General features: G+C 53.9%; 1 protein-coding gene across 3 annotated transcripts; it reads left to right on the top strand.

Moving 5' to 3' along the window:
* Positions 1 to 923: 923 nt before the first annotated feature.
* Bahd1 (bromo adjacent homology domain containing 1) lies at positions 924 to 25,671 on the top strand. 3 transcript variants are annotated; one of them, XM_004861561.4, is made up of 8 exons: positions 924 to 1,280; positions 16,935 to 17,031; positions 17,124 to 18,557; positions 20,224 to 20,606; positions 21,505 to 21,664; positions 22,092 to 22,168; positions 22,871 to 22,962; positions 23,451 to 25,671. In XM_004861561.4, the coding sequence occupies exons 2-8, from the start codon at positions 17,013 to 17,015 to the stop codon at positions 23,638 to 23,640; spliced, it is 2,355 nt and encodes a 784-aa protein (XP_004861618.1). In that variant the 5' UTR covers positions 924 to 1,280; positions 16,935 to 17,012; the 3' UTR covers positions 23,641 to 25,671. The 3 variants fall into 3 exon arrangements, with proteins under 3 accessions (XP_004861618.1, XP_004861619.1, XP_021097337.1); XM_021241678.2 differs by having other exon boundaries at positions 925 to 1,280; positions 22,862 to 22,962; XM_004861562.4 differs by lacking the exon at positions 16,935 to 17,031 and having other exon boundaries at positions 22,862 to 22,962.
* The last annotated feature ends 1,580 nt before the right edge of the window (positions 25,672 to 27,251 follow it).

Below are 27,251 nucleotides of genomic sequence, written 5' to 3'. Positions count from 1 at the left end.
CTTGGGGACGCGAAGGAGGGAGTCCAGCCGCGCCTGTCAGGCTGCCCGTCCCTTCCCCTCCCCCGGAGAGCTCTGATGTTCCCCGAGGTGGTGAAAGAGGTTGTGTGGGTGTCAAGGACTCACAGACCAGGCTCTGCTGTCAGCTGGAAATGGAAGAGCGTTCCACACTCGGCTTCTGAAGAGGGTGAACTGGGAGCTGGGGTGAGGGCGGTGGGCGAAGGGCCGAAAGAGGAAAAAGAGATGCGGGTGCAGGACTACCGAGCCAGGACCGACCTTGCTTGAAAGGAAAGGAGACGTGGCAGGCAGGGAAGTCGGAAAGATGAGCCAAGGGCAGGAGGGGCTTCTCAGCAGTGGGGGCCCTTTTGCTGTAGTCTGGGGCCCTTTCTGCAGGAAAGGGGGGTTGTTCTCGCCTTATTTTCGGCCAGTCTTCCCGAAGCTTTGCCCTGGGGGCAGCAGCCTCCGGTGAGGGTGGGACGTCCCTTGGCCCGCAGTTTTCTCCAGCGGGCGCGGGAGTGAGGGATAAGGGGGAAAAGGGGATGTGGGAGAGGTGACGGTCACGGCGGGGGACGAGGTGAGATTTCTCGGAGGAGGGGGAGCTGCAGCGGGGGTTTGGGGTTTCAGGGTCGGGTCACCATGGGATACGGGCTCAGGAGACGAAGGGAAAAATGCAAGAAGCTGGTAAAGAAAATCACCTCCCGCCACCACCCTTGGCACCGTACCCCTCCCCCAAGGCCCCACCACTCCGCGCACCGCCTCCCCCGGCCGCCTCGTGCTGCCCCCTGCGTTGGGACGACCGACCCACGGCTCTGATTGGTCGGAGACCAGGAGGGGGAGCCGAGGGCGGATTGGCTGGCGGGGCCAGCGGAGGGCGGGGCGGCTGATTGGCGGAGCTGGCCGAGGGGTGCGCCGCGATTGGCTGGGGACGAGGAAGCAGGAAGGAGGGCGGCGGAGGCTCCGCTCTCGGGGAGTTTGTGGGGGAACCGCGAGCGGCGTAGCGGATCCCGGAGCTCAGCCCCCGCTGCCCGCCCGTCCGGCTGCCTGCCCCGCCCGTCCGGCCTCCGCCAGCCGCCTGCCCCGGCCAGGCGCGCCCGCCCCTCCGACGGCCCCGCCCGGCTCCGGCCCCCGCTCCGCCCGCCCGGCCCCGGCCCCCAGGAGGAGGCGCTGACGCAGCAGCGTGGAGCCCGGGAATTGAGCGCCCCCGGGGGGTTCCAGCCGCCGGATTCCAGCCCGGCCGGGGCCTGCGGGCGCCCAGAGCCGTGCAGTCCGTGACGCCCGTCCTGGTGAGCTAGGGGCCGAGATCGAGGAGGGGGAAGGGGCGAGCGGGCGGGAGCCAGCAAGCGAGGTAGGCGGACGAGCGAAGGGGAGAGGACCCGCCGCCCGTCAGCGCGCCCCACCGAGCGCGCCGCCGCCCCCGCCAGCCCGGGAAGGGACAGACGGACGACGCGAAGCAGGTGCGGCCGCCCGCCCGCTCCGCCGCCTCCCTCTCCCGGGTCCAGCGCCACCGTCCCGCCATCGGGGAGCGCAGCGCGCGTCGAGGTGACAGCCCCCGGGGGCTGCCCGCCTCGCAGGCCGGGGGCTGGGTGGGTGGCGGCCGCACGGTGGCAGCTCGGCCAGCGGCGGCGGCGCGGGCGTCCCGGGCTGCAGAGGGCGGGAGGACTCCGATCGTTTCCTAGCCGCTACGGAGCCGGCTTCCCGAGTGCGCGGGCGGAGAGGTCCCTGCCGCGCCCCCTCCCCCATCGCGGTCCCCGAGGCAAGGGGCCGAGGCCAGGGCCAGCGACGCGGGATCGCCCGCCCGGGGTGGGGGGCACCCCCCCACGCTCCGAGCTGACCGCTTATTGCAAGGGGGGCGGGGATGGGGGCCACCAGGGCTGGGGGTAGTGTAGACCTGATCCAATCAGGCTGTGAGGAAGGGAGGCGCCGAAGACGGAAGGGGACCGGTACGAAAAGCGAATGTGGGCCGAGGGAGGCCGGGCGGGGACCGTGCGGGGCGGCTACCGAGTCCGAGGTAGGGCGGGGGGAATCGAAGTTGTCAGACCGCCTCCAAGTGACAGCGGGACCCCGTGCTCTCGGTTCGGCCTAGTCCTGTTCTGACCACCCAGCCGCCTCTCCTCCGCGGGGGGCCGGGTCAGGTCGGGCCCGAGGGGCCCGCTTGGCGCTGAAGAGCTGGACAAAGGCGGAGCCCAAGCGGGCGCAGGTAGTGGTGTCCGGGAGGGGAGCAGGTCTGGGGCACCCACCCTGAGGAGTAGGCGACGACATGGCCAGACTGTCCGAGACTGCGGGGGCCCGGGCACCCGCCGGGAGGAGCTGCGGCACTGGCTCTCCGGAGGTTCCAGCCGCTCTGATCGACTCGAGGCTCTGGGAAGAGTGGGGTCGACTTGGCCAAGGCGGAGGGGCAGGGTGGGGGTGTGCATACTGTGCGCCCTGGCCGGTGGCGACCGAGCTGAGCTGTTGAACTCACCCGAGGCGACAGTCCTGTGAGCTGCTCTAGAGCCTGGCTTTGAGGTGTTTTCTGCAAGCTGAGTCTGCCTACAGGGAGAGGTGTAACTCCACTTAGATGTCTCCTGGTCACCCATTGTGGGAATTAAGGGTGCAGAAGACTAGTTTGAGTGGTACCAGAGACAGCCCCTAAGTGTGCTCCGACTATCCCTCCACAACTACCGGCAGTGCTTTGCCTTTGCTGAAAAGGCTCCCAGGTAGGGAAATGAGTTTGTAAGTCCAGGAAGAAATGTAATGATAAAATAAAACAAGGTTTCCAAGAGTCCTTTTCCTTTGTGCCACCTGAGACATCCCCCCCACTACCCTCCTTACCACCACAACTTCCACAGAAAAGCAGAAAAGGGCCTCAGAGGAACCACATGTCTCAGAAGGATACCACTGTCCTTGGCCAGCTGGAGCACATTTGGGAACCACTAGCTTAAGCCACGCGTGCCTCTAACCCTATCCATGATCAGCTGTCTAAGTTGGATGTTTATTCGTTTGTAAAAACCACTCTCAGCTCTCGTGCCCCTCACGTGAGCTCACACCTGAAGGAGGACCCAGGATCATAAAAACAGAAAAACCCAGGCTGTTCAAGGGGTGTTTTTGTGGAGGATTTGGGTTCAAGTCACACCATAGTAGGGCAGGTGAGGAACTGCTCTCAGCTGTGGTTGGCTGTAAGCCCACCCTGGCAAAGCTGCCTGTAAGTGGTGCCAGAGGGCGTAGGGTGTGGAATTAATTCATAGTCACCCTTACACCCCTTCCCAGAAGGGTATAGACCCCTGCTTGGCTGGAGTTGAGGCTTGCAGGAAAGAGCAGTATTACTTCACACAGGAGACTTAAAAGTTTGTTCTGAGAAAATTTAATTGTATGCCTAAAATCCAGAGAAGGCAGAAAGCCTTTGTGCTTTCTGTGGGGTTACACCATGTGTGATTTATTTTGGTGGCCATCAAAAGGGGTGACCTGGTCCAGCTCCTGTGTGAGGGGAAGTTGCCAAAATAACATTTCCTTTTTTGATAGGTAGGGCTCTTAACCTGGCTGGAGACGCTTTCGTGTCAGACCAGTGTTTAGGTGGACTGACTCTGGGGAACTGAACCAGTGATGGGCACTCTCTTGATATCTCCCTCCCATTCTTCCTTTCTGTTGCTCCACTGTCCTGTCAGACCTATGTTGTAATCACAGCCTCCTTTTCCCTCCTGCTTCCTCTGGCCCTTCTGTACATAGCTACCAGATCATTCTTCCTAAAGCACCCCTTCTGCATGTCCCTTACCCACAGAACTGTGATGGCTTCCTTCCCTTCCCTGCAGTCTGACCCCAGGCAGTGTCCTTGAGGCTCTTCCCTAGCCCTGCCATGCACGTTGTCTCCCTGTACCTTTGCTCCTTCTGCTCCTACCCTCTCTTCTTTCCACTTATCTGTAGTCTTGCTGTTGCTCAGGCTACTCCAGGCCAACATAGTCATCTGCCTCTGAGCTTGGGGATTTTTCTAACATGGTATCTTGAGTGGTTTTGCAGATAACAAGGGGGACAATATGAGTGCAGGACTTGGGTGTGAGAACCTTCCCATATTTCTCATACAGTGCTGTGCACATTGTTTTGTATTTTTGTGTGTGTGTGTGGTGCTAGGGATTGAACCCAGGGCTTTGCATGTGCTAGGCAAGTACTCTACCACTGAGTTATACCCCCAGTCCCGACATGTTTTTGCTGAATGAGTAGATGCAGTTGGCTGCCTGGTTGGGTGGGAACAGAGGGAAAATCTTTTGGCTTCTCCATGAATGCTCAGTGTGGAGTCCTTGGGGATTTCTGACCTTTTCTGTCAGAGGCACATAGGCAGGGCATGTTTGGGTGTTCTAACACGGGAATTTAGCTGCCATTTCTGATACTGCTGCTGGTGAAGTCAGTACACTGTGAATTGCTCACCGGATACCACGTAGACATGAATTGGAAGAAGACTATAATCCTGGTTTCCTCCTGCCCCACCAGCCCGGTCTCTGTTCATGTTCTTAGGCAGTTTTCCTTGTCTGTGCTAAATGAGTCCATATGTTTTATCTTTTCTCAAATTGGGTGTAAATGAGGGAGAAAACATTCTGAGAATAGAAAAGAACAATAACCCTTGGGTCTGGCCTGTGGATAGATGGGAGTTTAGGGTTCATTTTCTACAAGGTGTCTTTTTTTTTTTTTTTTGGTACTGGGCATCGAACTTCGGACCTTGTGCTTGCGAGGCAGACGGCAGAACCACTGAGCTAAATCCCTGGCTGTAGAAGGTGTTTTTGAGGGCATCACAGACACTGGGCGTATGATTCACCCCACACTGGACCTGTCAGAAAGGAAAGCTGTGGTCCCAGCTCTCTCAGAACTTCTCCATCAGCCTTGGGACACACGGGAAAGAGGACTGATGGGGTGACTGGTGTGAGGCTGGACAGTGAGAAACATATTCAGTACCCACCCCTTACCCCCATACCTTCCTTTTGTGCCCCAGTTTGATTAATGGACCAGCATTTCCCTTTCTAGGGGAAGGCCACCCCTCACAGTTGTCATGGCAATGCAGACCTCTCCCTTGTCAATTAAAAAAAATCCCTACTACTTCTACTGTAGCAAGAGAAGAGCTATCTCAGAATGCCTCTCCTGGGCGCTGTCTTCAGCTGCTCATGATGTTTGGCTGTGTGTCTTAGAACACGATCCTTCCTCTTTTCGTGAGGATTGCTTGAGTTTCTTTACCCTGAGCAAATTGGGCTCCCCTTTTCGGAGCCAGCAGACCCTGGAACACTTTTACCTGGAAGGAGAGAAAATTGCTGTTTATTCATCCACAGTGCATATTAAAAACCGGAAAGAGGCTTCCTTTCTCTTTTCCTTTTGAGATAGAAAAAGTGCCCTTCACACCTTCTCTGGTATTTAGAGGTATGAGGTAAGGAGTGTTTGACATCCACAAAGGAAATTTTTGTAGACCTGGAAGAGACTCAAACTCCTCGCATGCATACTTCAAATTGGAGTTCTGTGGGGATTTGCAAATTATTTATTTTCATTCTTCCCCACCTCTGTCCCAGCATCCAAAAGGATTTCATGTTTTCATTTTATCTATTCTTACTCCTTTTGACCTTAACCTGGCAACATCTGGCCTCAGTGTCCCTATCACAAGGTGAATCACTGAGGAGAAAAACCCTTAAGGAAGAAAGTGGAGTTGAGAAGTAGCCTGTGCTAAACTCCGGCTGCCAGCTGAAGCTGCCGAGTTTATGGAGCATTATATGAACAGCCCCTACGTTAAAGGGCCTCCTTTTTATGAATGGGTTGTGAAGAATGTAAATAAAGCAGCATCTCTCAATGGGGAAACATTTTACATAAGCAGGGCTACCCCGACCCAAGTATTTATGGGAATTTGCTAGCACAGTCTGGCAAGGCTCACTTCCTTTGTGAACTTGCCATTGTGCTGAGGACTCTGGAGGGACAAGGAGAGTGTGCTTGGGTTCTGAGGGCAGCCTCAGCACTCCCGCCCTGCAAGTCTCTCAGCCTTGACTTGATAGGCCAGCTCAGGACTGAAGTGCTTTTTAACCCTGGAAAGATGAGAAATCCCCTGTATGATCAAGAGCGGATGAAAATTAGAAGCTAAGCTCCTAATGCCTGGGGTCCTGACGTTCTGCTGTTCCAGACCCCTCAGGCTGCTTAGACCTCCCCAGGACAGGGTATGGGGAGGTCCTGATGATGAAATCCTGCCTAGGTTTATAGGAGGCACCTAACTAGAGTAAAACGGACTGGTTTGAATTTGAGCTCCTTTATGTTTCCCCAGCCCACCTCCTGGTACTGCCACTAATGAGCAGTAAAATGGCTAAAAGGGAGATGGAGGAAGAGCAGCTGCAGATGGCCTCCTCAGGGCCAGCGGGTCTGACAGGCACCCTCCCTCCCACTGAATGCCTGGCCCCGGGTCCTAATGGCGATTGAATGTCCTGCCCCCAGTGACCTGGTCTGGAAGCTGGGGGTCAGAGGCCTGTGGATTTGGTGAGTAGGCCCCAGAATGCAGTCGCATCCAGGATTTTGTGTTACATCCTAGGGGTGGTCATTGGATTCTGCTTCCCCCAGTGGGAAAGTACCTGCAGGATGGTTATTCCCTGGGCTCAGTGCCTCCAGCCGAACGCTCCAATAGCATTGTCCCTGAGATCCTCTGCAGGCCCGGTCCACCAGGGGGAAAATGGGTTTGTCTCTTAGCCTGGCCAGTGTGGATTGGGAACTTACTTCTAAGGTACCATGACTGAGTTACCTGAATGAGAAAGTGTGTGCCTGTTCTGAGCAGTATCAGTGCCAGGCAGAAACTTACTCTAGTTCCTTTTCCAGTGGCTCTAGCAAGGAGAGGTGTATTGCCCTTCTGGCTGTGGGTAAGGGCATGGGATGTGGTGTGCTTCTGCCTTTCTTACAACGCCGCAGATCTCAGGGACTCCCTGTTTCTCACTGAAGAAGCCATTTTAGTTCCTGCCACAGAGGAGAGGGAGGCCCAGACTTTTATCCTCCTTCAATTGTAGCTACCTATTTGAAATGTGTGGGGATAATTTGGTTTGTTTATCACATTCCCATGTGGCCGGGAGGTTTAGAGAAGAATTCTTGTTTTTAGGAGACTCTTTGTAGAAATTGGTAGAAATTTTTTTTTTTTTTGGTACCGGGGATCGAACTTGGGTCCTTGTTCTTGCGCAGCAGGCAGTGAAACCACTGAGCTAAATCCCCAGCCCCTCTTTGTGGAAATTGGGAGAAGATTGTTAGTAGGGTGCCACTTGGTGCAGGAGATCCTGACAAATTGCCGAAAGAGTGGCAGGGGTGGGCTGGACTCTCCCCAGGAGTGAAGGATGTGCCCTGCTCTGTGCCTAGAGCGGTTCACACAGTTTGGACAGGATATAGAAAGGAATTCTAAAAATGCAAGATGATTATGAGAGATGATCTATAGAGAAAACTGAAAGTACTGGGATTTATTTGCCCCAAAGAGAGGTAGCTAGTGGGAGTTGTGTCTCTGCTTGTTAAGGTAACTGTCTGGACTGTGATGACCAGTGTCAGTCTTCATTTCAGTCTGTGCTGAAGGAAGAGGATTTCAGCTGGGGCAAAGGATGTGTATAGCTGCTTTGGGGAAGTTTATAGACACCTTTTTTGGATATACTGTGAAATTAGAACCACATATCTTTGGAGCTCTCAGCACTTTTTAGGACAAAAATAGGTTTGTTTCAAAAGTCCATGTAAGGGGCCGGGGATTTAGCTCAGTGGTTCCGCTGCCTGCCTGAAAAGCACAAGGTCCCGAGTTCATCCCCGGTACCAAAAAAAAAAAAGTCCATGTAAGAGTTTAATGAGAACTTTGAGCAAACTTTTTTTTTGAGACAAGTCTTGCTGGCCTCGAACTCATGGCAATCCTCCTGCCTCAGCCTCCCAAGTGCTGGAATCACAGGCTTGTACCACCATGCCCAGCCTGAGCAAACTTTTTTTCTTTTTTTTGGTACCTGGGATTGAATTTAGGACCTTGTGCTTTGCTTTTGAGGCAGGTGGTGGAACCACTGAGCTAAATCCCTGGCCCTCTGAGCAAACTTCTATAGAAACACTTTTTAAAGTTTTGTTTATGTTCCCTGGCCAGCCCACAGATGCCATTTAAATGGAAGTCATCTTCAATTCCTTTGTGGTAAAAATTGGGGGGGAATGAATAATATGTTATAATGGTAATAATTAAAACAATACAAAAAAAGTAAGTTAAATGAGTGAACTGTCTTTTTGTTGGTCTGCCACCCAGCAGCTGTTCTCTGAGGTAGAGGGAGCAGTGGGTGGTGAGGTGGGAATGTGGGAATGTGAGCTCTGGGATGGACCCCTGGTGCACCGCACCTCCCTTGCCTTCCTTCACAGCAGGTTCTTTTAATTCCATTATCTGGCTCCACCTCCTGCCTCCTGGTGAGAAGCTGGCAGCTACTTCCCAGGGCTCTGTGAGGACAGTGAGATGGTAAGTGTCAGTGCTAAGGGGTGGTGCTCAGTTCGGAGTGAGTGAGTGCATATCTGACACGTGGTAGCTGTTCTGTCATAACAGAGGCTCCTGTGGTCAAGAGCTCCCTGACCTACGTTCTTAGGGGACTTTGGGGCTTGATAGTGCTAACTCTGGTTCTTGGCTGCTCGTTTCACCTTCATGTCTTTGCCATTCTTTGTCTTGACACAAGGATGCCTAGTAATAAAGTAGTCCACTCATTCAGTGGTTTGGGTGTTACACAGTGGGCACATTGGGAGAAAGAAGAAAGGACGGTAGTGCTATGTAAATATGAAAATATGCTGACTGAATTAAGTTGAAGAAACACAGTGAACTCTGGATAGGGGAGAATTTGGGGTCAGGGTATTTGTCCTGAGCTCCGAGTGGTGCCATTAGTCTATGATGGAAAAGTTACACAGATTGAAGGTCCCTGATCCAAAAACAAAACTCCGAGGGCACTCAAAAAGTTTTGGATTTGAAGCCAGGTAATGTGGTACACATCTGTAAGTTGAGGCAGGAGGATTGTGAATTTGAGCACAGCCTGGGCAATTTAAGCATATTAGCAAGACTTTGTCTTAAAATTTTTTTTTAAAGTTTTAAGGGCTAGGGATATAGATTTTGGATTGCCAGATTAGGAATGCTCAACTGGTAAAGTGTATATACTAAATTCTAAAATCCGAAAAACTCTGAAATCAAATCTGAACCACTTCTAGTTCTAAGCATTTTGGATAAGGGATTCTTGACCAATGTAGGGTGGAGCAGGTGGGCAGCCAGATCTTCATTCATTCAATAAACTCTTATAAGCCCTGTGGATTTAGTACAGAAGGCTGAACCTACCCATCCCCATAGAACTTGTGTCCTGTTGGGGGTGGCAGTGGTCACTTAACTTAGAGGTGAACTTGTTGTGTGCCCCTGACTCTGGTGGAGTCTGGCTTTCGGCTTGCTTCTGCTAGTGGAGTGTTAGGAAGGCCTAGTCTTGAGCATTTGTCCTTCATGCCTGGCTTGTCCTGGAGGTCTCTGCTGAGTTGGAAAGGTCTAGGGCAGAGCTCCATATTGGCCAGGGTGGCCAGTTCTGTTTACTGCACATGGCACCCCTAGTCTTGGCAAGCCATTGTAAAAGCCTGAACGTAAGCTGTTGGTTCCTGGAGTGTTCCTGTGGTTGTGCCATTTTTTGACATGGGCTCTCACTGTGTTGCCCAGGCTGGTTTTGGACTCCTGGGCCACCATACCCAGGTTAAACTTTATTTTTATAATGCTAAGAGTTGAACATAGGGCCTCACACATACTTGGCAAACGCTCAACTACTAAGCTGCATCCCTAGCACTATCCTGGTGATTGAATGGGTGCATATCTTTTGCCACACCTGGGCAGGTGCATGAAGTGGGTTGGCATGGTTTTTGAGGAATGTATCAGCCAGGCACAATGGTCCACTTGTAATCCTAGCTACAAAGAAGGCTGAGGTGGGAAAATCACAAATCTGAGTCCAGCCTGGACAACTTAGCAAGATTCCATCTCAAAATAAAAAATAACATAAAAGTGCTAGGGAATGTAGCTCAGTAATAGAACACCCCTGGTTCAATCCCCAGGACCATACATATGCACATGCGCACAGACAAAGCTGCATCAGTAGTAAGAGAGTTCCCTCAGGTCTGTTACAGGCTCACTGCTTACATTGGGGTGCCTGATCCTCATTTCTGTTTTATTTCTCCTACTCTGTTAACTGACCAGAGCAAATGGCTCCTGCTCCAGGCAAGTTTGCTTCTGGCCCATCCTGGTCAGTGTGTGTCTGGGTGGAAGGATCTGAGTGCCTCAGCCTAAAGCCCTCGTGCCCTAACCTGAAATAATCATCCACAGAGCCCACAGGGTTGAGTCCAGGGAAATTGGCATTTGCCTGCTGCCTTGAGACTTCGGCCTTTGTTGGTTGCTCCTTCCCACATCCCAAAATAATGATGTGAGTAGAGCGCCACCTTCCTCACTTGACTTTTGTTTCCATAATCCACCAGGCATGAAGTAGGCCCTCCCTAAGCTTCTGAATGAAGACCCAGCTCAAAGTGCCATCTGGAAAGCTCTCAGCCAAGTCTGAGCCCTTTACCATGGCCTTGTTGGTGTCTTGACTTGTGTTCTGCCTGTCCACACTCTAGTTTCTCAGCCTGTTACATGGAGGGGGAAAAGAAAAAAAGGATTGACTTCTACTGAGCATCTGCTGTATGCTAGGCCCTCTGCTAGGCATGTACATTCTTCTTTAACTTAATCCTCACCATGGACGTGCTCTGTGGGCAGGAAAGCTGGAGCTCAGAGTTCAAGCCCTTGACCAAGCCTGAGTAGCTTCCAGCCCCAGGCGGGTCTCCCATCTGCTGTTTGGGTGCGGGGAGTGCATGTTGGTTGAATGGGCAAAGGTCACAAGAGGTGCCTTGTGCCTGGGAACAAGTGGCGGGGGCCTTGGCTTATGTCGGGAGTTGCACTTGTGGATATAGGTCTGCTTCATGCTCACAGTAGCTGTGCACCAGGAAGAGCAACGGGAAGACAGGCCACCTAATGTAGTCCAGCCTTTAAGGAAAGGCCCTCAACACCAGTTTTGCATGGGAGTGTGATTGCCTTTGGGGGGTTGGGGGTACTGCGGATGGAACCTAGGGCCTTGTGCATGCTAGGCAAGCCCTCTGCCACTGAGCTACAGCCTCAGCCCCTTTTATTATTTTATTTTTTTGGCACCGGGGATCGAACTCGGGTCCTTGTGCTTGTGAGGCAGGCAGCAGAACCACTGAGCTAAATCCCCAGCCCTCAGCCCCTTTTATTTTTGAGACAAGGTCACAGTTGCCCAGGCTGGCCTTGAGCTTGGCAATCCTCCTGCCTCAGCCTCGGAGTAGCTGAAATTACAGGCATGGGCCACTGTGCCTGGCATGTGATTATCTCTAATTTGTCAGTTTAGGGTTTTCTTTTTGTTCTTGTTTCCCTTTTTGGTGGTACTGGGGATTGAACTCAGCAGCATTTTACCACTGATCTATATCGCCAGCCTTTAAAAAATTTTTCTTTTTAAAGTTTTGAGACAAGGTTGTGCTCAGTTGCCCAGGCTCAAACTTGTGATTCTCCTGCCTTGGCCTCCCAAGTAGCTAGGATTGTAGGTATGTGGTGCCATGTTCAGCGGATTATAGTTTCTTAAAGCAGAACACTGTAGTACAGCTGAGTTATAGTGCTCTCTGCCCACTGCCCTTGCTCAGTGGCTGTTTGTTGTGTGGCAACTTGGAGATGTGAGGAAAGCCTTCCTGTCTTTCCACCCCATCCCCACCTATGGGAGTGGCCCTGCCTCCGCTAGGTGGTTCCTACCTGCCTCTGCTGAACCTGAATTCTAACACACCTGAAGGAGTTTATTGCATAAGTTAGAACTCCCCTCACCCCTACCAGGTCTGTGTGCCTTTATGATTACGGAGGGGGATGTCCAGCTTTGTTCCCGAAGCTAGAAGGAAGCAGTGGTTCTGGATCCTTGGGTGCAGCCCTGGGCTTAGGTCCTGTGTGCCTGGACTCTCACATTGGAGTGGCCAGAGTGGTCAGGAGGACCCACAGGTAGGGCCTGGCCGCAGGGCTGAGCTGGATGGCAGACCAGAGCCTACCTGCATGGGATAGGTGTGAACCTTCCCTGAATGGCTACTCCTGCCTCTAGGCTCCCAGAGCCCCATTGTGACATGTGAGGGGCAGATGGCATGACAGGCCATAGATAGATAGGATTGATGCCTCCGGGGGAAGGGCCTGGATCTTCAGATGGCTACCAGATCTAAGGGCACTCAACTCTTTGTCCATATAGGTCAGACCAGTTCTGTTTGGTTGTATGCTGTGCTTCCACCCAGGTGTGTCCAGGCCGTAGCTTGGTGGCAGGGACAGTTGGGTGCCTGCAGCAGTTAAGACTGAATGACAACCTATGGGCAGTGCTGGTGGTCCAGACAACTACTCTTCACAGGCAGTGCCCGGGGTGGAGCCCTGTGCTGCCAGAACTGAGAATTGTGCTGTCTGTGGGTGTCAACCGTGAAACTTCAGTCAGATGCCTGACCAGCAGAGTGTACTCTCTCTCACTTCATCCTGGATTTGATGCTGATGTTGGCCTCTGAGGAACTCACCTTCTGAGGCATGGGACTGTTGTCTGGGTCTGCTGGGATATATAGTATCTGCCCTGCCCTCTTGGCAGTGTTGTAAACTGAGCCCAGCGCCTGCCTCCACCACTCACTCTACACTGGCTCTGCAAGGAAGAGGAGCAGTGTAGTCACCCTTCCTTAGGGTGGATGGTTGGGTGTTTGGGGCACAGCAGGAGAGCAGAGTTCAGGTGTAGCCTGGGTTTTCAGGGTTCTCACAGCTGCAGAAGACTGGCGTCCCCGCTAAAGCTGCCCAGGCTCCCTCTCACTGCTGGGCACAATGACTTGACTTCCTTACCACCATCCTTAATTAAGGTTTGTTTTGGTATATCCATTTTAGAGGAGAAAGCCAAAGTTCAGAGAAGTAAAGTAAGTTGCTCATAATGGGCAGAGCCAGCAGTTACTTTTATTTTTTTGCTATATAGGAGATTGAATCCAGGTTGTTGCATGTGCTAGGCAAGTGCTCCATCACTGAGCTACACCCTACCCCAGAGCTAACATTTAAATCTAGCTCTGCCTGCCTCAGAGTTTTGGTTCTTTCCCTTTCTTACTTTCAAGAGATTCACGAGATGCCAGGGCCTTTACCTGGCTTTACCATAAGAACTACAGCAACATCACGTGTTTTTCCATGCAGTAAGCGCAAGTAAATTTAGAAGAAAGAGCCTCCCTTTGTGCTCTTGGTGCTTTTCTTTGACAGAAGATTCAAGAAACTTAGTGCTTCTGACACACATGACTTCTTTCAGGGGGAAGAACTTATCCCTGCTCAGCTCAGCCCAGTCATATGGCTTGAACTGTGATTGGAGGCAGGTGGCTGGGCAGTACCCTTTCTGGCCCTCACCCAGGTGACATGTCTGCCCTTATTCAAGACCCCCAAACACTCCCCGGCCATCGAAAATAAAGCAGAAGGGCTGGGGATTTAGCTCAGTGGTTCCGTCACTTGCCTTGCAAGCACAAGGACCCGAGTTCAATCCCTGGTACCAAAAAAATAAAAATAAATAAAAATAAATAAAGCAGAATTCTGAGTACAGTAGGTAAGAGAGTTTGAGAAGAGCAGTGCCCAGGCAAGAGAGAATGGGGGGCTGCGTGCTACCCAGAACTGAGAGAGTGAGGGAGTAGGGGACCAGGCCAAAGGCCTCTGCCCTGAGGCAGCCTCTGCTTGTGGGGGTGGGGGTAGTTTGTGCGGTGTGCCCTGCCCTTCAGGCCCCACCCTGGTTTTCCTCTCAGCAGTGCCACTGCCCAGCCCTTCTAGGCCTGGCTTCCATGCTCTTACCTTCAGCCTGGCAACTTGATGGTAAGAGACAGGACATGTCACCCTTTGGGTCTCTGTGGAAACAACTTCTTCCAGCCCTGAGCAGGCTTAGATGGCACTAAGGCCCACACTCCACCATGGCACTGGAACTGGGCTGATCTCTGTCTTAATTTTGAAACCATGGTGTGCCTATGGTAGATCAGTCTGTTAGCTGACCTTGGAGTATACTGTGGGGATTTGGGGTTCAGCCTGGAGGCACACTGGCCAGCCGCTGTGTTTCATGGCAGCTCTTTGGAGCTGGGGATACTAAGACTAGTTTTCTCCAGTGGGACCTTGCTCGACACCATCTACATGGAGTCCTCCTGGGAGCCTTCTCTCAAAGGGGCCTGGCTTACTGGTACCTGGGAGGACAGGGCTTCCCAGATGGGAGACCAGTGCTGAGGAGACCCAGCCTGCCTTATCCCTTGGCTTTGGTAGAAAGTTTCTGGTTGAGCTACTGTAAGATCATCTTCCCCCAGCCAGCCCAGCTGGGCCCATCCCCTGCAGGTTGGAGGGGCCTTGGCAGCCCCAGAGCCCCTCTACCCGGCCCAGCCTAGGGAAAAGCTGCAGCCGAGGTTCTCACAGGCTCATAGGCGCTTCAAAGCATGACTCACATGTGCCCTCCTCATCTGTCTAGGAGTGCAGCAGAGGCAGGCTGCAAAGACCCCAGCTTCTTAGGACAGTGATGTGGCCGCCTGAGGCGTCACATGAAAGCTGGGAGTTGTTTTGCAATGTCCTTTGATGGCTTTGGGTGGTTTTAGCAGGTGACAGGGTAGATTCAGGGCTGGCTAGAAGGAGGCTCCTGTGCTTGATTTGGAAGTGAGACCCACACTGCGATTTAGAGGGTTCTCCAGATGCCCACCCCCTGGGCACAGTGGGTATCCCTGTGGGACTGGTGTGCTGAATTCGGAGGGAGGATAAAGAGCAGTGTTCTCTACAGGGAACGCATTCTCAGCTTCTGGGCACAGGCTCCTGAGAGTGAGCAGTTAGTCAAGGCACTGCCTTCCCTTCCCGTCTCTCCCTGCTTAGGGCATTTTGTGTGGTGAGAGAAAAAGACTGAGTGGGGCCAGATGTGCCAGGACCCCTGGACCATCCACCCTAGTGGCCCCTAAATAGGCCAGTCCCACCCACTCCTGCGGAGCCCTCTTAAGAGCCTAGCTGGTGCTTTCCCCTCCAATCCCTCCCTGCTTGGTACTTGGTGTCCATGTCCTCAAAGGCCACAGGCCCAGGTGACCTCAGCCGTGGCCCTCAGCCGTTCCCAGGCCCAACCCTTCTGCTAACTTTGGGCTTGTGCTCAGCGACATGGTCTGTCCACTCAGCTTCCATCTCCGGGCCCCTGGATTTTCCTAGGAAATTCGGATGGGTTTTGCTGTTTGCTGTGTGTTCCTTTCCCTAGGGCAAGGGTTGCCCTGGTTTGGAGACAAGGGCCTGTGACTTGGAAGAGGCTGGGATGCTTTTGAGTGGGAAAAGAAGCATTACTCGTAAGCATGCTGGGCAGTCAGGGACAGTAGTCACCCTGATTCAGAGAAAAGAGTCTTACGGAGACTAGCAGATACCTAGGATTTTTTGGAGTGCTCTGTCTATGCTCTAGGAATGAATGGATTTGCCTCCTGGGACTGTTTTGCCTGGGGTCTGGTCTCTGGATAGTAGCAGGTCCCTGCATGTGGCCAGAGCAAAACCTGGCATGCTGTTCTGTCTACCCTTTTCTTTTCTGAATCCTTTCTCGGGGTGAAAGTTGCCCACACTGCCCTCAGCTAGGTTTTCTGATTATCCTCTCAGCTAGTACTGCATATCTCTGGAGAAAAGGTGCTCAGTGACCCCACCCTCTGGCCCAAGGCCACAGGTGCTAGCTAGCTAGGAGGGATCCAGCAACCCTTGGGGGGTCCTCAGGCGTGGGACGTCCAGGGTTAGTTAAATCCTGGCCCAGCAAGGGCTGCTTCCAGCTCTGAGAAGAGTTGAGTGTGACTATAAGTAGTAGTGGAGAAACTAAGCTGAAAAGCCTGGCCTGCTGGGTGGGAATGGTCACCTGGCCACTGGTGAGGGCAGCCCTGTCTGGCACCTCACCTTGCAGTGCCTGTGCTCTGGGTTGGGGAATAGGTAGGCATTGAACAGTTGCAAAGTCTCTAACCACCAGCCCCTTCCTGCCTCCTTCATACAGTTCTGCATTGCCTTGGCTTTGGCCTTTCTTGGGCAAGGCAAAGCTGGCTCTGGCCTGCCTCACCCCAGAACTGGGGCTCTGGCTGTTACCATCACTACTGGTGTGTTTATTGCCACCCCAGGCTAAGCTAGATCATGCCTGGTTGTGGGCATCTTTTCAGGAGCTTTGGGCCTCCTGAGACTCCTTCCTTCCTGTTGCTTACCAAGAAGGAGAACCAAGGGTCAGCACTGGATTGACAGGGAGCCCTCTTTGTCTCCTGAGTTAGCCTTTCCCCGGGAGTGTGCTGATCTTAACTTTACTGATGCCCTTTCCTAGTACAGGCAGTGTTTGGGCTGTGCTTCCCTGGAATCTGAACAGAAGTGGAGCTGGCTCCTAGGGCTGGCGGAGACCTCCCTGACCATGGGCTCCTTACCCTTTCAGCTTTTCCAGCAAGACCTAGTTAGGGATTTTCTGGCTGATGTGCTAGGCAGGGTCCTCAGTGGCTAGACTTAGCCTCTTTATGGCCCAGCAGTAAGGCTCCCCATCTCAACTCATTGTCCCTGTTCTTACCCTCTGCTGGCTAGTCTCAGAAGCCTGGAGTTGCAGGAAGAGTTGGAAATGCTTTTGAAGGAATAGATGGGCTTCTGATACCCAAGTCATTGTCCTAGTTTTGTCTTCAGAGCCTCCTCTTGCCCTGCAGTGAGTTTCTAGTGCAGTGATGGTGAACCTTTTGAGTGCTTTCAGTGATACAAACAGCCCACTGCAGCATGTGTGACATAGGTTCACCATCGCTGTTTTAGTGGGAAAATAGGCAGGGAAGCCAGAGCTTTGCCTTGAGATCCTCCTGTCCCCTGGCTCTGGGGTCTATACAGCTCTGTAGGCTCTCCAGAGCCATCGTTCAGAGGGACCCTGGCCTGCAAGGCTAATGAAGGAATCACTCCTGTACAGCTCCTGATAGCCTGATCTCTCTGGACCTTTGCACTCCGGAAGGGGGTTTCAGGAAAATGCAGACTGGACACAGTAGGGATGGCTAGACTTCCTGCAGGTGAGGCTGGGTGGATTGCAGTGGGGGAGAAAGGAGGGAGGGGCGGGCCAGAGCAGCCTCCTCTCATTGCACACCTTACTTGTGTCCTGCAGGTTGGAGGGACTCCATGACACACACTAGGAGGAAGTCCCTTCCCATGCTGAGTTCTGGCCCCACTGGCCGCCAGGAGCCCCTGCAAATGGAAGACAGTAATATGGAGCAGGGGGCCGAGAGTGTGGAGCCAGGTATTCCTGAGAGCCCCGGGCACCTTTCTGGGCGCCGCAAGAACTACCCACTGCGTAAGCGCCCATTGGTTCCAGAGAAACCCAAGGCCTGCAAAGTGCTGCTGACTCGCCTAGAAAATGTGGCTGGTCCACGGAGTGCAGATGAGGCCGACGAGCTGCCCCCTGACCTGCCCAAGCCCCCCAGCCCTGCTCCATCTAGTGAGGACGCTGGCCTCGTACAGCCCCGAAAGCGGCGCCTGGCTTCCCTCAATGCTGAAGCCCTCAACAACCTGCTGCTGGAGCGGGAAGACACCAGCAGTGTGACAGGTACCCGCCGCAATCGAGGGGGGGACCCACACCGCAGTCGAGACCGAGACCAGGCCACTGGCAGCTGGTCCTCCTCCAAGAAGCGGCCTCGGCTGGGGGACCTTGGAGAAGGAAGCTGGGACCTGTCCCCAGAGCCAGCACCTGATGAAAGTGCCCGCCGAGATGGAGACCCCGCTCCCAAGAGGCTGGCCAGCCTGAATGCAGCCGCCTTCCTAAAGCTGAGCCAGGAGCGAGAGCTGCCCCTTCGGCCTCCTCGTGCCCATGCAGAAGCAGATGTGCGCTCTGTTGAGCCCCCAGCACCCAAGGTCCTGAGGCCAAAGTGGGCCAAGATCAATGGCAAGAACTATCCCAAAGCCCGTCATGGGGCTGGCTCTGGGGAGGCTACAGGCTGGCAAGGGCGCCCTAATGAGCCAAGGCCATCAGCCACTCCTCGAGAGGCATCCATCCAGCCATCTTATGAGCCCCTGGGCAAAGCTCTGGAGAGTCCACTGGGGCTACGTCCCCACCTGCCTCTCTTGATGGGAGGTCAGGCAGCCCTGAAACCAGAGCCTGGGCGCCCAGGCGAGGAGTCACCTGCCCCGAAGCAGGAACTGCATCAGCCCTCTTTCCCTGCTCCGCAGCTGGCCCCCTTACCAATGCCTGGCAACCCTGCCGACTACAGTGGTCTCTGTGGAGGGCCTGAGCTCACTGCACCCGGCAGCTTTTACCTGTACTGTGGCCAGGATGGGCTACAGTGTGGGGGCTACTCCCCCTGTCCCATGCTCCCTGAAGGCAAGCTGTCTCCAGTGGCTGCCCCTAAGGAGGGGCTCCTCTTGGCCCCAAGCTCCGTGCCCTCAGGCAGCCCTTTCCAGCACCCTCCCTGGAGCTCTTCTCGCTACTGCTCTGGTGAGGACACCGGAGTGAATGGCTATAGTATATGTGGAGTGTTGCCTCTGTCTCTCACCCGAATTGGCACTACCTGTGATGGCTGCCTCTACAAAATGCCTTTTGCAGCAGGTAAGTACTGCAGGATGGGATGTGCTGGAAAGTTCCTGGGACTTGGTACCCCGGGGGCTGAGCTGTGGTTCCCGGCAGGGGTCCCTTGAATGTAGCTACTACCTGGAAGGTAGGGGCTTTGAGAAGGCACCCAGTCTGTGCTCCAAGCTTAGGAGCATTTCCAGAAAAGGGGCTCCATGCTTAGCTCTTGTGGGTTGCTTTGCCCAGGCTACCAGTGGAGATTGTAAGGCTTGGCAGCAAGGTAGCATTGCAGTGTGGAGGGTGCAGGAGGGCTCTTCTTCCTCCCCATTGGGATTTCCATTCGTAGACTCTTAGATACAGAAATTAGGGCTTTAACCAGGCTGTTTCCATGTGCCTTCTGCCCCACCCTACCACCCAGGGAAGGTAGGATTCCTTACTTTCCAGAAGCCCAGACCATCTGCATGCTGGCTAAGGTCAGCATTCACACAAAGGTTGGTGCGTTACAGGCTCAGGAGGTCTCGCCATCTGTGGTAGAGCAGCTTTGCCCTGGCCATACAGGCCTTGAAAGAGAAGGGATGCCCAGACATAGCATCACCGTGCTAGCCGTGGACAGGTGAGCATATGCCAAGAACAGACAGGCAGAGTCCCTGGCATGGCTGGTGTAGTGTCCAGGCCCACAGCTATGGTGTCTGCTTTCCTAGCAAGACCCAAACACTGGAGAGGCTGTGACCCAGCTGATGAAACACCCCTAGACTGGTAGGGGTCTCCTCACCTGTCTCTCCAGGTTGCCTCCCTGACTTCTGGGTGGACGTGAGGGGACTGGAGCTGCCCTGGCCAGCAAGTCTGTGCTACCTGGGAGGCAAGGGATAGGCCTTTCCCAGCGCTCCACCCCCCCAACCCTTTCTTGCAGGGGTCTATAAAACAACTTTATAGACCACTTGGCTCTGGCCAGACTTGTTGTATCAGGTTTTGGCACGAGTCTGAGCACTGAGACCTGAGAGCAGGCTGTTTCTTGGAGTTTTCCTTCTCTTTTGTGCCCCTCCCCAGGTCTAGACCCTTCTCGCTCACCCTTACAACAAGCCCACCAATAAACACCATGTAGCAGGCACCATTCTAAGTGCTTTATATGTGGAGGGCTGTGTGGCACCTAGTTTGGCTTCAGGCTGCTTGCAGTGAAATGTTCACCCTGCTCCTTGTCCACATTACCCTAAGACAAGTCACTAACTGGTTGACATGTAAAGTGAAAGTAGTCAGACCTATCTCATAAGACTGTTTTAAGGGTGAAATGAGTTAATGTGTTTATAAGAAAAATAAGCAAGAAATGCTATATAATACTAGTATTGGCTTTACAGTGAGGGCAGACAGGCTCACCTGAAGTCCCACAACCTGTGAGATGCAGGTGTGGGACTCATCCCTCAGCCTGTCTGCCTGACCCCTGCTTCTCAGCTCTGTGGCAGCCCCGGAGGAGCTCAAGTCAGACTGATGACACGATCACCTCTACCTCTCCTTTCACCTAGAAGGGGAGACGGAACATCTGCCGCCTTGGGTAGTCACTCAGACGAGCCCTGCAGCGACCCTTGTCTTGCCTGCCACCTTGGGGCCTCTGTGTGCACACTTCGAACTAAAAGAAGAGCAGGCTTTGAGAGAAGATGGGCAAGCAGGGTTACAGCTTGTCCTTACCTCACCCACTGTCCCCTTTTTCTAGAAGGCTGCAGGTCCCTGGGCCAGCTGGAATTTCCTCTCCCAGAAGCTGGCCACCCAGCTTCACCTGCCCACCCCCTCCTGGGATGCCCTGTGCCCAGCGTGCCACCTGCAGCGGAGCCCGTTCCCCATCTTCAGACCCCCACTTCGGAGCCCCAGACGGTAGCCCGTGCATGCCCTCAGAGCGCCAAGCCTCCCAGCGGCTCCAAGTCAGGTCTGCGCACAGGCTCAGGCTGCAGGCACAATGCCAGGAGCAAGGCTGCCCGCAGGCCCAGCCACCCCAAGCAGCCACGTGCCCAGCGTCCACGCCCTCGCCGCCGCCGCCGCCGCCGCACCAATGGCTGGGTGCCTGTGGGGGCTGCCTGTGAGAAGGCCGTTTATGTCTTGGTGAGTGCCAGCTCTTAGCTGATGGGGAGGGACAGGGACATGGGACCTGTAGTGAGATGGCTCTGGCTCCGCACAGGTGACAAAGATTGGCAGCTCACTTGTACCTCAGAAACCAGTTCTGCTGGTCCAGGCCTCTGCCCGAGCCTTGCACCGCTCACGGCTGGTGGTTTCTATCTGGCTGACTCCTGGTGCAGCCCTGATGTTTCTTCACATCTCATCTTTGCTCACCTTGTCCCTTCCATCCTAAGCTATCACTCAGTTTCGATTTATAAATTGGAAGACTTTCTGGAGATTTTTCTTGGCAAGTATATATAGGGGAAGTTGGAATGGGCAGAGAAAATTAGTGGTATGAGAATATCAGTGCTAATGAAGAGTGTCAGTTAAAATGCTTCGCATACCTGTTAAATTTGATGCCACAGCTGAGCTAAGCACTTGGCATGTGTCACCTCTGTCTTCTGTGGTGTAGACCCCATGGTCCTGTAATCATCCCCATTTTACAGATGACAAGCCTGAAGCTTAGCAGTAGATTCAAGAACTCGCCCAAGGCTGTGCCATTTAAAGCAGTGGCTTTGGGTTTAAACTCAGACACTGGTCCTGTGAGAGAGTGAGGTCACGTGCCTCTGCTGAGGTTCTGTAGAGCCAGCTGGGTAAGAGCAGCCCAGAAACTGGTCTGGTCTCCCACCCTTGTCCATTTCCCTTTCTTTCTCTTAGCATGAGAATTCCCACCCCACCCTATCACTGAAAACCAAGCTTGGAGAGAAAGGCCCAGTGTACCAGTGTGCTTAGTCATTAGACCATCCTGAGGAGATTTTAGGGAGAAGGCCATTCCTTCCCCTCGTCTGTCTTCCCTCTGTGCGCGGCTCTGAAAGCCTGTCGATGTCACTGGTTTGTTGCCTAGGATGAGCCAGAACCAGCCATCCGAAAGAGCTACCAGGCAGTAGAGCGGCACGGAGAGACAATCCGAGTTCGGGACACTGTTCTCCTCAAGTCGGGCCCGAGAAAGACATCCACACCGTATGTGGCCAAGATCTCTGCCCTCTGGGAGAACCCGGAGTCAGGTACACATCCCTTGTACTGGAGACCCCAGGGGCAGCTGCCTTCACTAGAACTTTAGGCCACTGGGCACCCCCTGCCTGGACCTTGGCCGCCCACAGCTCTTCCCGTCCCCATACAGAGTCTGTGTTCCACTCAGCTGGGGTCTGCCTGGTGCCAAGGCTGTGATGACCTGGTGGCTTGGTTTGTCAGCCAGCGAAGCACCTGTCCCCCATACTCACCTGTCAGTGCCTCCCCCTGGCTTCCTCCATGCCTAACAGCCTTCGGCCACTGAAAGCTTGCCTTGGAGCAGGGGATATGATACCTGGAGCCTTCAAGACGGGGCCAGGCATCGAGCTTGGACAAGCCTGTAGAGCAGGTGGCCGGCCTGTCTGCCTGAGCAAGCCGGGTTGGTTGCCACCTCCAGCGTGATCCCTTCTGTCATCCCCTCAGGAGAGCTGATGATGAGCCTCCTGTGGTATTACAGACCTGAGCACTTACAGGGAGGCCGGAGCCCCAGCATGCATGAGGTGAGCTGCTTGGCAGGGGCAGGGAGGGCGCATGGCAGAGCATGAGATCATGGTGCTGAGACATGGCGGGGGGAAGGCAGCCATGCATGGCCACGTCCTTGGGCTTGCCACCTGGTACTCCAGAAAACCCGGGGAACCACCAGAGTTCAGCCCTTTTCCAGCACTGCCCTGTTCATGTTTCAAAGGAACCTTTATCTTTTAAAGGGGGCAGAAAGGGAGCCCTTGAGGCCAGGGCTTGCCACATGGGAGTGAGGGTGTGTCATCGTCATAGAACAGGTGAGGTGGGCTGCACACCTAGCCCTGGTATTCCCTGCGGCACGAGAAAGCCAGGAGATGAGACTCTTCCTACCACCTGCCGGTTGTCCAGGCTCACCTTTTACTTCCTTTCCCTTTGCATTGATTTTTATCTAATGGGGAAGATGGGGAGCAATTCTTTCCTCCTGTGGGCAGAGGGTGGACAGTGGTGGGCAGTCAGGGATCTAAAGGTCTTGGGAACTAGAGCAGGTAGTGGACTATTTCTGGGTAGGATGGGACCTGGGAGGAGCCCAGCAGGAGTACCTGGAGGCAGTAAGTGAGGCACACTTAGTGAGAAGCTCGCTGGAGTCAGCCTAGGTCAGCAGGGTAATGCCTGCATCTCCTGGAGTCAGGTGCCTTTCAGTGCTGGTAACCAGCCTCTTCCTGTCTTACCTTGAGCCTTTGCAGAATGAAGTTTTTGCATCTCGACATCAGGACCAGAACAGTGTAGCCTGCATCGAGGAGAAATGTTACGTGCTGACCTTTGCCGAATACTGCAGGTGGGTGGAGCCCTGCAGCCTCTGGCTACCCTCTCTCCTGGGACTCCATGGGTCTGTAGGGAGGGCAGCATGGGATCCCCACGGAGAGGGCATTCTGCTTGGGCCCAGTCTCACTCACCAGCCCTAATATCCCAGAACTTCTTCCTTACAACCTGCCTCCATCATCTAATTGTTTTAGAATGAAGAAGAAAAACTGTTGCCCCACTGAGATAGCATGTTTGGAGCAGAGTTGGGGGCTGACAGTACTCCTCTTGTAGAAAATCTAGGAAAACTGGCAGTTGACTGGAAGAGAGGCCCTGGCAGTGTACCTCTCCCACATCTAAGAAGATGAACTGGTGGTTGGCAGAGCAATCCCAGCCCCCAAGACAGGCAGGAGGCCCCCTTGGGAGCAGGAAGGGCTGTATCAGCTCTCTGGGCAGGGTGGGGAAGGAATTGTTCTACCTGTAAAAGTGGCTCTGGTAAAGACAGCAAGTGGTCTGTTACTACAGATTCTGTGCCATGGCCAAGCGCCGAGGTGAGGGCCTTCCCAGCCGGAAGACAGCACTAGTGCCCCCGTCTGCAGACTACTCCACCCCGCCACACCGCACAGTGCCGGAGGACACGGACCCTGAGCTGGTGTTCCTTTGCCGCCATGTCTACGACTTCCGCCATGGCCGCATCCTCAAGAACCCCCAGTAGCCTCCTTGTGCCCACACTGGGGCTGCCCATGAGCAAGTAGGGTTCTGGGCAGGGGGCACTGCTTGAAGCACAGCACTTGGATAAGGGGCCACAGTGTCTAGGTCGCTATCCTGTGGTTTTCTTGGGGGGTGAGGGCAGGGGCCCCTATGGATTTTGGGCCCTTGAAAGGGAAGGGAAGGTCAGGGTATAAGAAAAGCATCAGGGGCCTCAGCTTGGCCCAAGGTGCCTGTCTGTGGCTTCCTGGGAGGAGACTCCTGAAGAAGCAGTCTTCCCTGAGGCTGGGTTACGCCAGAGAGACACAGGCTAGGGAGGGGCCTGTCCAAGGAGGAGGAGTGAGATCCTCCAGGAACCAGGCCCTTCTGTAGCCTCCCCTGAGCCCTCCATGGTGGGCAGGAGCCAGCTTACCTCACCCACTGTGACCAGCTGCTTCCCTTGTCACCCTGGGACCAGGCTCTCCCAGGTTCTAGCACAGTTCTGAGCTTGTTCCTTTGAGGCATAGAGAGCCAGGGGCTGGCTTCCAGAGCATTGACTTCCTCTTTCTGGACTTGGGTCCTCTCCCTGGCTTTCCTCCTTTGCCCCTGCAGTAGCCACTGGTGGCTGGGACAAGTTGACGTGGCCCTTAACAGTCACAGGCGGCTCACTTTCGGGAGTCAGCTTCCTGTCCACCTCCTGTTGAGGGCTACCCAGAAGGTCTGGCTTCCCAGAAAGTTAACGGATCATTGTGGAATGGGTCATGTCTGAGAGGGCAGATGGGTACTGGGGGGGGGGGGCCCAGGGGACAAGGAAAATGACTACCTGATTCGTTGAAGATTTTTCCTCTTGCCTTACACTTGGAGGTTCTGGGAAACCTCTTGCAGAACTTCACACGTGACTCTTCAAGCCACACCCACCTGAAATCAAACCAAAGGAGCGCTGTGGCTCCCCTTGCCCTGCCACCCCTTCCCCTAGTCTTTTGTAGATTGCACTAATTTACATCCCAGCCAGAATCAACACTGTACCAGTCCACAGACCTGCTGAGCTGCAGCCACTGACTCGAGGCGCTGCAGACCTGCATTTTCAGTGTGTTCAGTGCCCAGAAGCCCTGCTCTTACCTCAAGCTGCTCCCTGGAGTAGACTGATGAGGCAGCTCAGCCCCCTGTTGTCCTGTCCTGGACTAGACCGGCCCTGATCCTGGACTCTCTGTAGGGGGATAGAGGCCTGTTTCTTCCCTGTTTGTACCAAAGAGGAGCATGGTGGGGTAAAGGAGTGGGTGCACTGTGGCTTGGACCAGGTGCTGAGAACCTGCTAGCTGAAAACTTCCACAGGGCGGGAGCCAAGGAAGGTAGCACTGGGTCCTCCCCCAGGGAGGGACAGACAGGCCCAGCAGGTTACGGAGGCGGCAGTGGGTGAGGACAGTCCACAGGGACCACAGAAGGAGGTGGAAGTGAAGCCTGAGTGCACCCCTGGACCCTGTCCTGATCTTAGCAGTTGGCTTGCTCCTGATTGGTCATTGGGCTGGGTTGGGCCTAAAGGCCTCAGCTGCATTTCCCACACCTGCAGGGAAGGGACCTGGTCTTGTATTGAATAAGCTGTTTGGAAGAAGGCATGAGCCTGGGAGGGCAGGGCAGTAAAAGAGGTTGGCTGACTTGCAGTCGGGACCCTGGAGAGCCAGCCTTAGAGCCTCCTGATCCCCAGGGTGCTGCCAAGGAGTTCAGCCTCCCCTACAGGAGAGGAGATCAAGGCCCATCCTCCCAGAAGGCAGGGTCTGCTGCCCAGGACTTAAATGCTTTTGAAATCTTAGATGTGGAAATATTTTTTGAACCTGAAAATGCAGCTGGTAGAATTTCAATGGAAGCATAATCCATGTAAAATATATTTTAGTTGATATTTTGTAAAATGCACTTTTTGTGTGTGTTGACCCTGGTTTCCCAGATCTGTATTTCAGTGTTTACAAGGGAGGGGGACCTTTCCTCACCTTCCTTTTGACAGAGATTAGAAGTACTTCTTTAAGAAAACAAAATAAATTTGAGAAATTGTATTGATTTAGAAAAGGATTGTTTCCTATGTGTCCTGTCATTTTCGATATGTAAATGTGGAGGGACTCCCTGCTCTTACTGCATGGGTCCTGCTCAACTCTGGTGGCACAGGTGCTCATGGAGGCCACTCAACAATGAGGGTAGGAAAACTGGGGAAAAGAGAGTGAGACTAGGTAGACAGAAGAGGAACTTGAGGTTGACTTCTTGACAGCATGGTGGTCACAGTCATCTGCCTGGGTGTGTGAAATCCTGGGATTGGCAGCCCTCATCTGGCCAGTGACCTGGCAGCCTGTCCTTAAGGATATGTGAAGTCAGATGGTCACGCTCTGGGTCTGGCCAGCAGAAGCTGTCCCAGGGCCTTTGCCTTGTAGCTTGTGCTTTTTAATTGCTAAGGAAGTGGAGGCCATATTGTGAGGGACTGGCCCTTGGTGCAACCCAGCCCCAAAGCGTCAGTGTTGACAGGGCTGAAGGGGGGCTGATTCTAATGCTGTGGGGGTTCAGGAAGGCAACGCAGGGCTCCTCAGCCCTGGAGCTCGGTTTCCTTGAAGTTTTCAGCGACACAGACACCACTGTGGAGCTGACGAAGCACTGCCAGCATGTGCTGCCTGCAAGAGTCCCTGGACCTGGGTGGTGGCCTATCCTTTTACAGACAGGAAACCGGCACACAGATAAACACCTTGCCCAGGCACCCCCCTCCCCCTCAGTGAGAAAGACTGCCTCACTGACTGCTAGCACATAAAACCTGCACTCCAACAGAGAAGTGCACACGAGGTCAACTTGTCAAAAACTTTAAAAAACACCTTTCTTTTTTTCCTCTCCCAGCATAAAAGGTCTTTTTTCTCCTCTCCATATTGTTAGGAGAAAAAATGATAGCAGTAGAAACTAATCCTGCCACCAGAAATCGATCTCTAGTGCTATTGGAAGCAGGCTCCGTGAAGGCTAAAGGCCTGAGATGTACCCCAGCTTTCAGAGGGGGATGCAGAAGGCCTCCAGAATCCCCTTCTCTCCTCCCGCTTATCCTGCATGCTCCCATGTTCCTGGGACCAGGAAGCTGTCTGTGCACCCTGTAATTTCATCTCATCCCCAGATCCCCTCCATCTGATCAGTGTTAGCTCCATCTCTCCCTACCATGGTGTCTTCTGTTCTTTTTCATCCTGAGGTCATCTACTTCCTCCCATCCATTCCCCATGCTCCATTAATCTCTAAAGGATTCTAACTGGGAATTAAGGTTCTAGAATAAGACCAACTAGCACTGAGTCTCAGCTTCCCAGAGCCCCTTTGCTACTTGTGCTGTACATTGCCCATGGTACCTACCAGCCAGGGTGGCTGTGACAAGAGAAAAAGGCAATAAAAAAATACTTGGCAGGCACCTGCCTCAATCCTACGGCTGTTCTGCTTCGGCGCCTTACCGGGGCTGCCTACACTCAGCATGGTCAAGTGTAGTTTCTTAGTTGGGTTCCCAGTTCGATAGGGATGGCTGACTGCAGACATCCAGAACACTCCTGATCTGCCTCCAGCCATGAGCACACACTTGGCACGAGGCAAGGAGGCTGCTTGCTGTTCCCTTCTGCTCTGAGCCCCCAGCTCACCCTTCAA

Source organism: Heterocephalus glaber, unplaced genomic scaffold (genome assembly GCF_053883595.1).
Source record: "Heterocephalus glaber isolate CG9 unplaced genomic scaffold, H.glaber_assembly_v1.0 deba00000809, whole genome shotgun sequence".
Taxonomy (NCBI): Eukaryota; Metazoa; Chordata; class Mammalia; order Rodentia; family Bathyergidae; genus Heterocephalus; species Heterocephalus glaber.
Note: the sequence above shows the minus strand (reverse complement) of the source record. Positions and strands in the feature narration are given on the sequence as shown.

Bases quoted from the DNA above. Each gene is read 5' to 3' on its own strand.
- Bahd1 (XM_021241678.2), top strand. The intron at 22,169-22,861 runs GTGAGCTGCTTG...TCTTACCTTGAG, and splicing joins GGAGCCCCAGCATGCATGAG to CCTTTGCAGAATGAAGTTTT. The intron at 22,963-23,450 runs GTGGGTGGAGCC...CTGTTACTACAG, and splicing joins ACCTTTGCCGAATACTGCAG to ATTCTGTGCCATGGCCAAGC.